This window comes from Abramis brama, assembly GCF_963993115.1.
Source record: "Abramis brama genome assembly, chromosome: 1".
Classification (NCBI taxonomy): Eukaryota; Metazoa; Chordata; class Actinopteri; order Cypriniformes; family Leuciscidae; genus Abramis; species Abramis brama.
Window position 1 is genome coordinate 58,472,555 of NC_139963.1, and position 15,307 is coordinate 58,487,861.

The window sequence follows — 15,307 nt, forward strand, 5'->3', positions numbered from 1 at the left end:
AGCCCCTGAAGCAAACACAATACTTGGCTATCAGAACCAAAATTTATAAAATTATTACTAGTGCAAGAAGAATCAGCAGAAAATAAAAATTGGACAATAACAATAAGTTTTTGATAAAATGATAAAGAGTTTAATCAATTATTACTAGAAGTATAAGAAATTGAGCGTCAGCGTCAGTTCTGGCAGGCCAGGTAGTCAAGACGCTGCTAATGCCGTTTGCTAACAACACTGTCCCGTCAGCTGATCTGCTCCAGCTGAGCTGAATTAGCTCGTTTACTCCCCTCGCTGCTCAATGGCCAAAGCTCAAACAAGGCGCCCTATTTAAAGCACATTCAGTTTGCTCATACATGCTTGCTGCTCGCTTCTGCTGATCTGTACGCTGGTAAAAAGCTGTTTAATTCCTTCATCTAGCTCGTTTCTCAGAAGGTGGCTTAGTCATCTCTTCATAGCGCTTACACTGTAGACTGTCAAAACAGTTCAAAGACAGATCATTTTAGGTAACAGCATGTTTTAGCTATTGTGGTCTTGAATAGTCATTTCAGTAATTAATTAAGAATTTTTACCATAATATAATTGCTAAATTAGGGTGGCTCAGACGACACTGTTCGAGACACAATTTCTGTTTTGGGGGGAATAGCTCATCTAGTCAAAATAATGTGAGAGCCCTTATGCTGCTGCTGCATCCCCTCATGCTGATAATGCTGTCCCTACTGTATATGCGGCTGCTATCTCCTCATACTGTGCTGTCACCTGACTCTGCTAATTCATGATGGTCAGGGGACTCATCTGATCAGAACATACTGCTGCTGCTGTCCCCTGATTCTGCTAACTCATGGGTGGTCAGGACTCATCTGATTATAACATATTGCAAATTATCCGTGTATATTTGTAGATTACTAAGCATATAAATTGTTAAAATAAAATCATCCTCTGTATCTCAGAGGATTGCCAGGTGTGGTTTTGTTTGGGGGGATATTTTAGCTCTCACAGTCCTAAACTGTGTGAGCGTTCCCTAATGCTGCTGCTGCTGTCCCTGAACAGAGCCATACCGCCAAATTTCAATTCAGGAACATCAACCTGTTTGCAATCTATTCAATATAAATTCTTTTATTATTTTTATTGTCTGTGTTCCTGACTTAATGGACCTGACAGAAATTGAGCGTCAGCGTCAGTTCTGGCAGGCCAGGTAGTCAAGACGCTGCTAATGCTGTTTGCTAACAACACTGTCCCGTCAGCTGATCTGCTCCAGCTGAGCTGAAATAGCTCGTTTACTCCCCTCGCTGCTCAATGGCCAAAGCTCAAACAAGACGCCCTATTTAAAGCACATTCAGTTTGCTCATACATGCTTGCTGCTCGCTTCTGCTGCCCGCCACCTCCCCAGCTCCTCCTTATGCATAACGTGGCATTTGCTTTATGTCATGTTGCCTGCTCTGTTCACAGGGGGGATATTTTAGCTCTCACAGTCCTAAACTGTGTGAGCGTTCCCTAATGCTGCTGTCCTCTGACTCTCTGCTATTTCATGGTGCTCATGAAAGGTCAGAGGACTCCCTGAACAGAGCCATACCGCCAAATTTCAATTCAGGAACATCAACCTGTTTGCAATCTATTCAATATAAATTATTTTATTATTTTTATTGTCTGTGTTCTTGACTTAATGGACCTGACAGAACTAAGTAAAAATGAAAATGAACTAGGCAGCTCTCAAACAATGAAGAACTCTTCTTCAGCTCCCTGAACATGAAAGCTTAATTTTCTGGTGCTCTTCTTCTGAATGAGAAGGCAGAAGTGATTTCAGAACGAAGGCCCGAGTGAAACTCTTCCCGCATTGATCACATGTGTAAAGTTTCTCTCCGCTGTGGATCCTCGTGTGATTCTTCAGCCTTGATTTACATTTGAAACGTTTTTTTTTTTTTACATTGAGGGCAGGTGAGTTTTTTGGCTTCTGTTTTTACTTTCTCGTCCACGTCCATCAGATCTAAAAGAAACATTAAATCATGTGAGATTTCAAATGAGAAACAAACATGAAATGAAAAGTGAAGCTCAAAGTCAAGATCACTAATGAGTTCAATTGTCATTTTAATCTCATCAAATCTGGTCGACAACTGCTGTGCATGATTATGATCTATTTTAATGTCATGAAGATGATTTGTGTTATAAAACACCAGTTTGGTCATGAAACTCTAGATGGAGCTTGACATTTAATCTGTAAGAAATCACATCGTTTCCTACACGGCACAAGCTGATTGGCTGCTGCTGCTTCCGCAACCAATTTGCTTGTTCAATATTTAAATAGTTTGGTTCAGTGTTTGCTTCAAGCTGGTCAAACAAAAATGTTGAAACTTACTCTTGAGAATTAAAGCACCAACCTGTTCTTCAGTATCATGATGTTTCATTCTGCAGGTTCTGGATCACTGGCGTTCTCGCTGTCCTCTCCTTCCAAGATGCTTTCTGGCAGTTCTGCTAAAAACAAACAAGTTTCATTTCCAACAGATATGATGTGAGTAATAAATGTTTCAGACTAATCACGTGTAAAAAACAAAAACATATTGATTCATCAGGTTTTGTCGAAGCCACAGCAACAAAACTTTTCTTTGATTGTTTTGATGATCTAAACCATATTTTCAAAACTGCAGATTTGCCGTTTGGCTGTTCATCCACACACAAACGCAGCATCTGAAACCAAACTTTTTTGAAAACTCCTGCCAGAGTGAAGATTTTAATAAAACCTGATTGCAGTGTTTGACATGTAGATGGTGAAAACGTAGATTTTAGCTTGGTGACATCAGAGAGCGTGCTGTTATCCCTTTTGTTTGACGTCAGATTGTGCGCCACAATCTCCTTTGTTTACACGAGGCGAATCTGTGCAATGACTGTGTAAATCAGGGAGAAAGCGACTATTCTAGAGATGAAAATTGTGTCATGCACACTGTGGGTGGACCCTTGCGTATGCGTAAAAACCTAAGCAGAAGGTTCTTCTGCTCTTTATTTTTGATAAGCACCAAAGCAAATAGAAAATACGGATGACTGTTTGAAGAAATGAAAATACTGTTTGATGTTCTCCGTAATGCCCGGTACACATTGTAGGATTTTGGACTGTATCAGACAAAAGAGGACCAATACTGGTTTTTGTTGTCGTGGCTCCCAAACCGTGGTGCTACGTCATACAGTGAGAGAGGTTCAAACATGGCCGTTGTCGCAGTCTTCCGACCAAATAGTGGCTGCGCTAAATTTCTAAAAGCGGCAGAAATTTAACATGATCAGCAGTGTTTGTTGCTACGACCCGTCTACTGACTGGCCAAAAAAATGCAAGATGAAATGGCGTAAGGATCAACGCGACAGAGTGCTAAAACCTAAAACTATTTTCCTCAAGCTCCATTTGCAAAATTGACAACCAAGATGGCCTCTTCCCAAGCCATGACCTCTTTCGCTTCCTCTTTAATTCAACGCACATAAAAGCCACAATTACTGTGCAATTCACCTTGCCCTATTTACCATTAGCAAATGCTGATGACGTTTAATTCTTCTATACTAACTTGCGTCATAGCCTATGATTATTTTTTTTTGCATTGGTCTGAACAGACAAATCTCATGAGAATTTTGTGCCGAACATTCGTGTTAGTGTGAAAATGTCCTGTCGCTCATCGTGGCTGTTAGGAAACTAACTTAGAAGAGACATTTGTTTCTCAGAACATACAGATGAACTACTTACCGTGATTTCAAACTGCGTTTATGTGGTTTCTCTGCTGCATGGATCTTCATGTGTAGCTTAAGGTGACTTTTAAAATAGAAACTCACTTCGCACTGATCACACGTATGTGGCTTCTCTCTACTGTGGATCCTCTCATGTGCTTTCAGATTTGATGGCTGACTGAATCTCTTGTCACAGTGTGAACACTTGTAAGGTTTTTCTCCAGTGTGAATACTCTGGTGCCGTTTTAAATTCTCCGCTGCAGTAAAAGTCTTCTCACATTTAAAGCACATGTACTCTCTCACACCAGTATGAATTTTTTCATGTACTTTTAAATTTCGCCGCAGTGAAAAACTCTTTCCACACACAGAACATGAATGCAGCTTCTCCTTCGTATGAACTGTCAGGTGTGCCTTCAGGGCTGATGCCTGAACAAATGTTTTGCCACATTGATCACATGTGAAAGGCTTCTCTCCGGTGTGAACTCTATTGTGAAGTACAAGACTATGTTTGAGAGGGAAACTCTTTCCACACTGTTCACACATAAACGGCTTCTCTCCAGTGTGGACCCTCATGTGTCCTTTAAGGTATGCTGATTGACTGAAACTAATCCCACACTGATCACACGTGAACGGCTTCACTCCAGTGTGGACATTCATGTGCCCCATAAGATATGTTTTATTTGTGAACCTCTTCCCGCACTGATCACATGTGAAAGGCTTCTCTCCAGTGTGGGTTCTCATGTGTCTCTTAAGGTTTGATTTGCTTGAGAAACTATTTTTACACTGGTCACATGCATACGGCTTTTCTCCTGTATGAACTCTCATGTGAAGCTCAAGACTTTCTTTGTATGCGAAGCTCTTCCTGCACTGATCACATTTGAAGGGCTTCTCTCCAGCGTGGATCCTCATGTGACGCCCAAGACTTGCTTTAGCTGTGAAACTCTTTCCACACTGAGTGCAGGTGAATGATTTCACGTCTATTTTCTTTAAAATGTCTGTTTAGTCTTTGAGCGACTCAAAGGTTTTTCTCCAGGTTTGACATGATGTTCCTCCTCCAGTTCACTCAGTTCTTCACTCTCCTCACTCTGTCTGTCGTTTTTATCCAGATGCTGTCTGGTAGTTCTGCCAAAAACAAACAAGTGTCATTTCCAACAGACACGGTGTAAGATGAATAACAAATATTTCAGACTAATCACATAAAACATTATTTTTTTTTCAATCCTGAATCCTCAGATTCAATGAAGCCATTGAAAAACACAATTCTATGGATAAAACACATCTGAAAATAATGGAGGTCACACGGTGAGCTGCTGCAGGAAATGTGCACGAGCCAAGTTTTCCTCAACATGAAAATGCTTCACATCAAATGCTTCGAATAATACAGTTTGCCTTGGACGCTGAACAGATGCCTATGTTGTTTACTCTGATGTGGTATTATTACAATTAATACTCACTCAGATGAGTATTTTTAGAATGGTATTCAGTATACAATGTGCACTGTCAATTTTTTAATGGAAGTAAAACATCAACTAAACAAATGCCAAATTATGAAAAATATGTAAAGGAAAATCCTTAAAAAATGCATTAAACTGGCAGTAAGAACAAATATAGCTGCAAGCACCAATTATTGGGGTCAAGCATAACCGATGCAAACAATGGAGCTAGCAGCAGACCAACTGCAAAAATTAGTAAATAAATCTAACAATTTTAAGCAAAAAAGTTCACAACTCATAAATACATTGAGTAGTAACGAGTTCCCTTTCGAAAGGGAACTGGCACTGTGTCGATGACGCTATTGGGGAATGACCTCCACATGAACCGGAAAAACTGAAAAACTATCCAAGCACGAAATTGACCGGAGACAGTCTATGATGTCACTACTTGTGCGACCCGGAAGTATAAAAGGGGCACCTAGAGAACATGTCATCCTCTTTTCGTCTTCAGGGACTGTTTTGTCTGATTTACAATTACCTGACACAACATCAGGAAGATCAGGCTTTTCCTAACTGAGCATGCAACACAACTTATCGAGCAGGCCCTGGTCATTTCTAGGCTTGACTACTGCAATGCTCTTCTGACTGGACTTCCATCATGTGCAACTAAACCTCTACAAATGATTCAACATGCTGCAGCTCGTCTTGTCTTCAACGAGCCCAAAAGGGCCCACATCACTCCTCTGTTCATCTCTCTGCACAGAGAAGGCGCAACTCAAGGAAGAAGAGGGATCTGAGGGAGGTGATCCAACACAGGCACTCCCAGTGTCAGTGAGGGATCCCCTTCCTCTGAGGGTGAATAACATCCAGCCTCACCTCTATTCTTCCTCTCCCCCAGGCGCTTCTTACATCAGGCCAGAAGCCCGGACCGATGACGATATTTCCCGATTAAACGGAATGCTTCTGAAGGTCCGGAGTCGGGCTTGGTAGTGAGTGCGCCCTTTCTAGCTTTTGGGTGGTAGGCCTTCATTCGAAGAATAGAATTTAGGCCACCGCTCTATGAGCAGCAGGATGATCTTGGTAGGTTATTTATATTTAAGGGGTATGTTTGATAGGAAAATATTAGAATTAGGATATTATGGCCTTCAGTTAGTAGCTTTTTTATAGGTAGGCTTGCATACCTTATCATAGACCTCCTTGTGTTAGAGTCATCAGGTTTACTGTATGTAGTAGGTGGTGCCAATCTTGGTCACCCAGTGATGTACAGGTGGGCTTCATCTCATAGAGAAATCTCTAGTGAGGTGTTAGATTTTGGTGTATTTGGCCGAGCAGTGGTTTGGGTGGCTCGCCAATGTATTAGATTTCTCCAATACATAAAATTAGTAAGCTTGACCAGAGTTCTTGTGGGGAGAAGAATTTATTGAAGGTTTGTAGTGTAGCCGTCCTTCAGCAGCGATGTTAGCATGTCGCCCTTCAACAATCTTAACCCCAAAGTTCTGTGTCTTGAGACAGAACTTTGTACATGAAAACATAGCCTATGGGCTACAAACAATAGAAACCTGTTAGGAACTCCTACAGGAGATCAATCTAACTTGCTAATCCACTCTGAGCAATGCCGATTCGTTTTATTCATTAACACCAATCAGTTTCTATGGGCCATACATCTGAATGGGTCATTCATCTGTATGGGCCATTTGGCACACACCTTTGCAGACACAGACAGAGTGGATTACATCTGATACACAGTCACAATGTAAATGAATCTGATGACTGAAAATACAAAATCTTTCAGAGGACACCATGCATGAGAGCCTCAAACAGATTCTGTTTCACGTGAGATGGCTACCTCCCATTTAGGGGTTTTCTCCCTAGGCCACCGTTTTGTATAAAGCTCTAGTTACACCAACCAAGCATTGGCCCGCATCGGGCCACCTGGATAGCCACCTTGTATGTATAGCAGGTCTCCTCTCACTTCTGAGAGTTGGTTTGAGACTTTAGCTTGGAACATCAAACGTAAGATATTCAAGTGCCATCCCCACGAGGGATGCCGGGACATCCCTAGTAATGATCTTAGAGGATTGCCGAAATTGCAGTCTGTAGCAGGCATGACAAACGGGTGTCAAAAACAAAGTTGCATAGCACTATTTTTTTCCGCATTACCAAGAGCACCACCTACTGTCAGAGATTGAATGTGTCTGAACAGACAAATCTCATGTGAATTTTGTGCCGAACATTCGTGTTAATGTGAAAATGTCCTGTTGCTCCTGGTGGCTTTTAGGAAACTAACTTAGAAGAGACTTGGTTGATCAGCATATAAAGATGAACTACTTACCGTGATTTGTGTGGTTTCTCCACTGTATGGATCTTCATGTGTAGCTTCAGGTGACTTTTAAAAGCGAAACTCGTCTTGTACTGATCACACGTATGTGGCTTCCATCTACTGTGGATCATCTCATGTGTTTTCAGATTTGCAGACTGATTGAATCTCTTGTCACAGTGTGAACACTTGTAAGGTTTTTCTCCAGTGTGAATTCTCTGGTGCACTTTTAAACCGGTTGCTTTAGTAAAAGTCTTCTCACACTCAAAGCACATGTACTCTCTCACACCAGTATGAATTTTCTGATGTAGTTTTAAATTGTGTCGCAGTGAAAAACTCTTTCCACATTCAGAACATGAATGTGGCTTCTCCTTCGTATGAACTGTCAGGTGTTCCTTCAGGTTTGCTGCACCAAAAAAAGATTTGCAGCACTGATCACATGTGAACGGCTTTTCTCCGGTATGAACTCTATTGTGAATTCCAAGACTATGTTTGTGTGTGAAACTCTTTCCACACTGATCACACGTGAACGGCTTCTCTCCAGTGTGGATCTTCATGTGCCCCATAAGATTAGTTTTTTGTGTGAAGCTTTTCCCGCACTGATCACATGTGAAAGGCTTCTCTCCAGTGTGAATTCTCATGTGCCCCATAAGATTATTTTTTTGTGTGAAGCTTTTCCCGCACTGATCACATGTGAAAGGCTTCTCTCCAGTGTGGATTCTCATGTGCGTCTTAAGGTTTGGTTCACTTGAGAAACTCTTTTCACACTGATCACATGCGTACGGCTTCTCTCCAGTGTGGATCCTTGTGTGCCCTTTAAGGGATGCTGAATGACTGAAACTCTCCCCACACTGATCACATGTGAAAGGCTTCTCTCCAGTGTGGACTCTCATGTGCCTCTTAAGGTTTGGTTTGCTTGTGAAACTCTTTCCACACTGAGTGCAGGTGAATGGTTTCTTGGCTCTTCTTTTCTTTAAAAATGTCTTTTTAGTCTTTGAGCGACTCAAGGGTTTTTCTCCAGGTTTGACATGATGTTCCTCCTCCACTTCACTCAGTTCTTCACTCTCCTTGTTCACTTCCATCAGGTCTGAAATGAAAGAAAAAAAATATTTTTAAAAAATTTAATTTCAGTACATCAAAATAATTATGAAGAGAAATATGAAGTGAAATGACATAAGAGAGCATTGATGTAAAAATTATGTAAAATATTATGAACTTTTTGACCTATTTTCATAAATTAATATGTCCCTGAAACTCTTCATGAATGAGATGCATTGATCTTCCAATTATTATTTTTTTAAATATCATAGGCTAGGGCTGTGCAATTAATTGAATTTCGATTTTGGTTCCCAACGATCACCAAAATAGTACAATCGAGTAAAAACAATAATTTTGCCATGTTCTGTTTTGCAAGAACACTCTTATTTTGTCTTGTGTTCTGAACGACACGCGCACTTCTGCCCCTCCCGAAGCCATAAACTCTCTCAGCTTGAATGTTTAAACTGATAAGACTTAAAGAAGTGAAAATGATCAACTTTAGTTACGATGCAATACTGGCCCGATTGTGCAAGTGACAATTCCGTCATGTCCCGACTCCTAAACGCGAGAGCGTAGTTTTGACGCTTGCTTTGTCCAACTCATTTTGAGAGACAGAGAGAGAAAAGACGCAGCACCACTGAACACTCACGCGGTTTGTGAAATTGCGTCTTTGCAAAAGTTTTAAAATGATAGATTTGTTTTTATAATCTGTGTGGATTAATTTAGGCTACTCATACAATCTACTTGCTAAAGTGAATCAATGTTTGTGGGGGAATTTCCTGCATTATAAGTGGTAGACCTGCAGGAAAATTAAAATACTTGAAGTATTACCTATATTATTTATTTCAATAGTTCAAAAAGTACAATAAATGTTCAAATTTCACATTTTTTAAGAATTGTTGAAAGGTGTCCTTTTAATAAATGCAACACATTCCCAAAATCATGTGAAATAATCGTGTTACATAATCGTTATTTCAATACTGACCAAAATAATTGTGATTATTCCATAATCGAGCAGCCCTATCATAGGCACAAATATGCATAATTGCCTACGTCCTATTTAAAATAAATGACTTACAGGCAATTATGCTATGAGGCTAACTGGCATTAAAAATATACAATAGTTCCATAATTTTTATACCAACATTTAGATTGATAAAAAATGCATTTTTCTAAAAACTTTTTACATTTTTAAGGGCTGGACTTTTCGTTGCATTGACTTACATTCATTAGGGCTGGGACAATACATCTATCTACCGATTCAATACTATCATGATACTTGGGTGTTGATACAATATGTATTGTGATTTTTAAGAATCGCAATTCTAGAAGTATTGGTCAAGTATCTTATTGGTCAAGCCAACCTGAGAGGTGGGACTTTTCTCAGGCTTTATAGAGCATCTACACAAGAGAGGACTCTCTCAACCAGAGTCAAGGACAACATCGAGAGATTGTCACAATTTCTTCACTCAATGCAGAAGCCAATCACAACTTCAACTATCGATTCACGGAACCAATGAGAACATCTTCAAAGATGTCACACCCTGCTTCCACTGCAAAGGAGAAGATGCAAGTAACTCGCATTTTAAAGAGAGGTTTAATAATAAGCGGTAGATGTCTCTTAATGAGGTGCTTTGAAAGATGAAAGCTGGTGGTTCTTTTCATAGTTAATGAACTTTTCCATAGTTTAATTTCCTGCTTCTGGTTTCATTCTGTCATTTTCATTTTACCCATGTATGTGTGATTGTGTCTATGTGTGTTTAGAATAGTTGTGTTTGTGTTTTACAATTTCTGATCGTGTGAGACACTCAGCGCTGTGCATACTATGAAATAGGGGTCAACCGATATGTGTTTTTCAGGGCCGATGCCAATACTGATTATTACAGATCAAGTAGACCGATAACCGATATTTTGAACCAATATATAGGCCTATGTCTGGTGTAAAAATGTAAATTAATGTCAAAATTAAGAAAAACCAAGGGTTTTGACATACTTTCTTTAAATGCTTTTAAACATATCTTTAAATCTGATATTATTATTAATACTACTACTACTAATAATAATAATAACAATATGAAGATGTTTTTAGTACCGTAATCAAAAAGCATTTCTTATTCAAACGTATTAAATTTATTTACAGCTTAACAAAATCATTTGTTTCTAATATTAGTTAAAAGCTTTTATTTTGATGGGTTGCCGCTGAGATCTTTGAGTTTCTGTGTGTTAATGATATGACGATAGCTTTTCTACGGTGGCCGAGAGGTGCAAAACAAATCACAATTACAAAAACAAAATAACAAATCCAAAAACAAAACAACAAATTATAAACACAATGGCAAGTCTAAAATCAAAATAACAATTCAGAAAACAAAATAACCATTCAGAAAACACAACAACAATTTAGAAAACAAAATAACAATTCAGAAAAAACAAAACGACAATTCAGAAAATACAACGACAATTCAGAAAAAAAACGGAAAAGGTAGGTATATTTTGAGAATGACGTACTTATCGCTGAATGGACGAGACACCTGTCAATCAAGCCAGAACTGGAATCAAGCGATACTGTCTGGAAGTACTGGTAGAAACAAATCGTACCCATCAACGTGCCTAACGCCTAACGAATCTACGACGTGTCCTTGTTCTGTCCCTGGTGGGTTGAGTTCTTGCAGCAGCCGCATATGTCATCACATTTAACACGCAACTTCTGCAGAAGTACCACATTGTCCGGTAGCCGAACAACTGTCCTGGTCGACGCAGCTTTTAATGTCGTGGTTTGTCGAAAAATGAAATAAAAGAGAGCATTGCAGTGATGGCTTCTTTGTTGGTGTATTTACTCAGAATGAAGCATAAGAGAATATGCATAACAAAAGCAAAACATACATTCTCAACATGTATATCACTTTTTTTACAGTAATGACCGTTGTAGACATAAGTGACTTTAAACATTCCATCACACTAGAAGGAAAAATATGATCAACAAGCTATTTAACACTCTCTCTGTGCAGTTCTCATGCTCCAGCTATCCCCAAAATGACGTGTGGCAGCTGGTAGTAACACTCTAATCTCATGGTTTTTACAAACAAAATAAGACTGAAACAACATCATGTACTCTCATACACTCAAATAACATCGACATGACCATTTATAATGAATAGCGGGCTCTTCTTATTAAACACTCATGCTAACCATGTGCTCAGGCATACTAAACTCATGACACACTATTAATATAGTAAATATTATGTGGTATGTCGCCAGCATGTCCACAATCATGGCACATGAATGTCCTTCTTCAAAGTAAAGTTTAATGTGTTCTATTTTCGCATAGCAAAACAAAGTTGATCACAAATTTCTTGATTGACAGGTGTCTCGTCCAAACAGTGATAAGTACGTCATTCTCAAAATATACCTACCTTTTCCGTTTTGTATGAATTGTCGTCGTTATGTTTTCTGAATTGTCGTTGTGTTTTCTAAATTGTCGTTGTGTTTTCTGAATTATTTTGTTTTCTGAATTGTTATTTTGTTTTTGTAATTGTGATTTGTTTTGCACCTTTCGGTCACTGTACTTTTCTCAGTTGAAGCATTAAAAAGCTCATGAAGTGACTCAAAGCAGCTCTGGAGATGATGTTTATGCAATCATGTCCTCATATTAGGGGTGGGCAATCTTCCAAAAAATTTCATATCATGATCTTATATAAAAAATAAAAAAAAACTCACGAGCCACAATCTGAATCACGATCTTAACCATTTTTAAAATGTAGCCTACTACGGAGAATATCTAGACTGGAACAAGCCCATGGATTTATATATATTAAATATAAGTATATTATATTATATTATATATAAAATAATATTTAAACAATCTGAAAATTAATCAAATCTCTAAACTAAACAAACTTATTTTAAATTTTCTTGATTCTGTAATCATAATACATTATTTTGCACAAATAAAGAAATTGTTTGAAAAAATATGAATACAAAGTGTAGCCAACATGGCTTTGTGCACACAGGGAAACTTGATTTAAAACCAGCACACAGTGACAATTATGAATATATAGTGGGCACCTTAATATAGTGCAACATAGTATGAAAGCAAGAATTGAAAGTTTGTCGACCGTGGGTCTCCAGTGAAGCTGAACATGGACTAGAGGTCGACCGATTAATCGGATGATTTTTTGCGTTTTTTAACATAATTGCCATCGGCCAATATAGGCGGGCGCATCTGTGGGCAGCCTAGTGTTGTTGTTGTTGTGGAACACGTGTTCGACGCACGCTGCCCCTAGAGTCATTTTCCAGCAGAGTGAGCAGACCTCATCCAGTGCTTAAGGAAGGAGCTAAGTTCCTTGGAGAAAACTGTAAGGATTAAATTCTGAAATAAGGAATAAGTAATAAAAAAAGAGACCAAGGCTACGTCTACATTAATCCGGATACATTTGAAAACGGCTTTTTCGTTTATAAACGCTCTCCGTCCACACTAGCGTTTTCGGACGTTTCAGTGTGGATGAGAAACTTTTGAAAAACGCCTGAAAACGCTAAATTCACCTTTACTGCGCATGTGTAAAACCCCACAAAAGCTCACTGATATGATTCAGATGGAAAAATAATGAAGTTATCGCGCAATTCTTCTGACAGGATAATTTTATTTAGTAAAATATCTCACCATTCACTGATGCGTCCAGGTCGAACGCAGACACCATATGTTTGGTCTAAAACGCGACTGTTCTCATGTATTACCGCAGGACAGCAAATGTGAGTAAATTCTGTCATCTTTGCAGGACTGTGATATGAAGAGTGTGCAATGTAGAATATTTTTAGCAACAGTGTGAAAGTGAATAGCACATAACAGGCACAATACTGGTATAAACATGATAATCTATTGGTACAATATGCGTCACATGACTAAATTTACGTCATCGTTTTTAAATCCCTCCGGTTTCACAGTCCACACTACAACGCGAAAACGGCGTTTTCAAATACGCTTTGGAGTGCGTTTTCAAAAAGCTTCGTTTTCATTAATAAAAACGCCGTCTCAGTGTGGACGGAAGGCCAAAACGGAGAGAAAAAGATGCGTTTTCAAACGAAAACGTATTAGTGTGGACATGGCCCAAGAGGTTGGGTAGCTACAGACAGACCCGGTGCTAATACGGCACTGGTGCCTTAATGACCGTTCTACCGGACCGAATATCAACGTGGATTTCTGTGCTTCATTTCGGTGCTACTGTTATACCTGCGCGTCTCTTGGATGCTCTGAAAACGGATGTTAGAATAACAGAAACATCACTTCACTGCACGTGATGCTAGTAACCAGCTAACTTTAGCATACCGTTAGCTATTAGCTGGATTAAACACGGTTAAAATGCTGGCCAAACAGTGTAAAGTGTGATTGTATTTCACTGTAGACTAGGGGTGGAACGGTACATGTATTCGTATTGAACCAAAACGGTACGGGCGTCACGGTTCGGTGCATGAATTTACACGGAGAATACACGGAACGGAACGATCAAAAAGTGGAAACATAAAAACATACTCCGTCATTTTGTTTATACAGGACATCATTTAAACGGCAAAGTGTTTAAGTTGCTGTTAATTAAAATTTTAAGGAAAACAAATGAAGAGTTTGGTTCCAAAACGCGATAAACGCCATTTTTAAAAAAATTGAGTTCCTGCAAAAATCAGTATTGTATAGGGTCAGTATTGAAAAGTCAATTTGAAATTTTATGTAAAATGCGATATCCGCCGTGTTATTCTGTCATGTTTTCTCCCTTTCTTTCCAAACCGCGACAAACGCCAGTCTCCTTTCTCTGCAGAATGAGATAAATCCGCTCTCAACCAATCACAGCGCACCATTCCACGCACTGTAAACAGTAACGGCAGCGCTTTGAATACACCCGGCATCCTAGTTTTTCCTATCTACTTTGTACTTTTTGATCAACAATCAAACAAAATCTTTTATAATTTTGACGGCATTGATGAACCTGTGGTGGTTTCTGCGGTAGGGAAGAAACGTAAGCCATCGAAATCTAATCATTTACGTGAGGAGATTAAGAAGACGAGGCGCGGGAGGAGGAAAAATGCCGGCTATTGCTTGTTCTCACACGACAGCATCAAACTTCTGTCACGCTGACACGTTGAACCCAGGGGATCTTTTGAAAAACTTTCAGTTGTTTTACTCAAAGTCAACGAAAACCGAGCAGGACTAAGCCGTTTTACAGATGATCGCCGTCAAAAAAGTTCAGGAGGTATTTCCTAGCGATAGCTGATTGAATGTATTTTTAGTCCAGTGCCTGTAACGTTAATAAGATATTGATCGAGTTCAGGCTGTCATATGTGGATGGATCAACTTATTTTGTTGTGTATTTTCAACAGTTTCAATATGAAAAATAACTTTTATATTGATTCAATGGATTAATTGCATTTGGGGAAAAAAAGTGTTATGAATTTATTGCATTTTGGGGAAAAAATGATCAGTTTTTATAATAAATCTTTGAAAATCAAAATCTGGATTTGAATTTGTTTTGTTATTATAACCTAAATATGCTATGTGAAAGTTTGAAACAGAAAATAGCGTTTTTCATCTTGCCAAATTCTTGGCAAAGAAAACACATTTTTACTCAAATTAATCAAAATGGATTTATCGCGTTTTGGAACCAAACTCTTCAAATATATTAATCTGAAATGTAGCAATTTCATTTTCAATTCATTCAGGTACAATTACCAAACATATCTCAAGGTCTTTTTGTCTTTTTATTAATTTAATTAATAAATTAACTATATAAACTATTGTCAGTGCACTACAAATAAACGGGTCCTATGCCTTTACTTTATTAAT

At 38.8% G+C, this 15,307-nt stretch overlaps 1 protein-coding gene across 4 annotated transcripts in view; it reads right to left on the reverse strand.

Moving 5' to 3' along the window:
* Nucleotides 1-1,671: 1,671 nt before the first annotated feature.
* LOC311077606 (uncharacterized protein) overlaps nt 1,672-15,307 on the reverse strand; it is a 280,579-nt gene continuing 266,943 nt past the window's right edge. For 2 of the 4 annotated variants that reach the window (XM_084106172.1, XM_084106171.1), the window contains 2 exons: nt 7,456-8,527; nt 4,606-4,812 (listed from right to left, as the gene is read on the reverse strand). In XM_084106172.1, the coding sequence (XP_083962298.1) occupies nt 4,677-4,812; nt 7,456-8,522 (1,203 nt within the window). In that variant the 5' untranslated portion in view covers nt 8,523-8,527 and the 3' untranslated portion in view covers nt 4,606-4,676. Of the gene's footprint in view, nt 1,976-2,366; nt 2,461-3,709; nt 4,813-7,455; nt 8,528-15,307 lie in introns of those variants that run through there. The other 2 variants (XM_084106174.1, XM_084106173.1) reach the window with 2 other exon arrangements.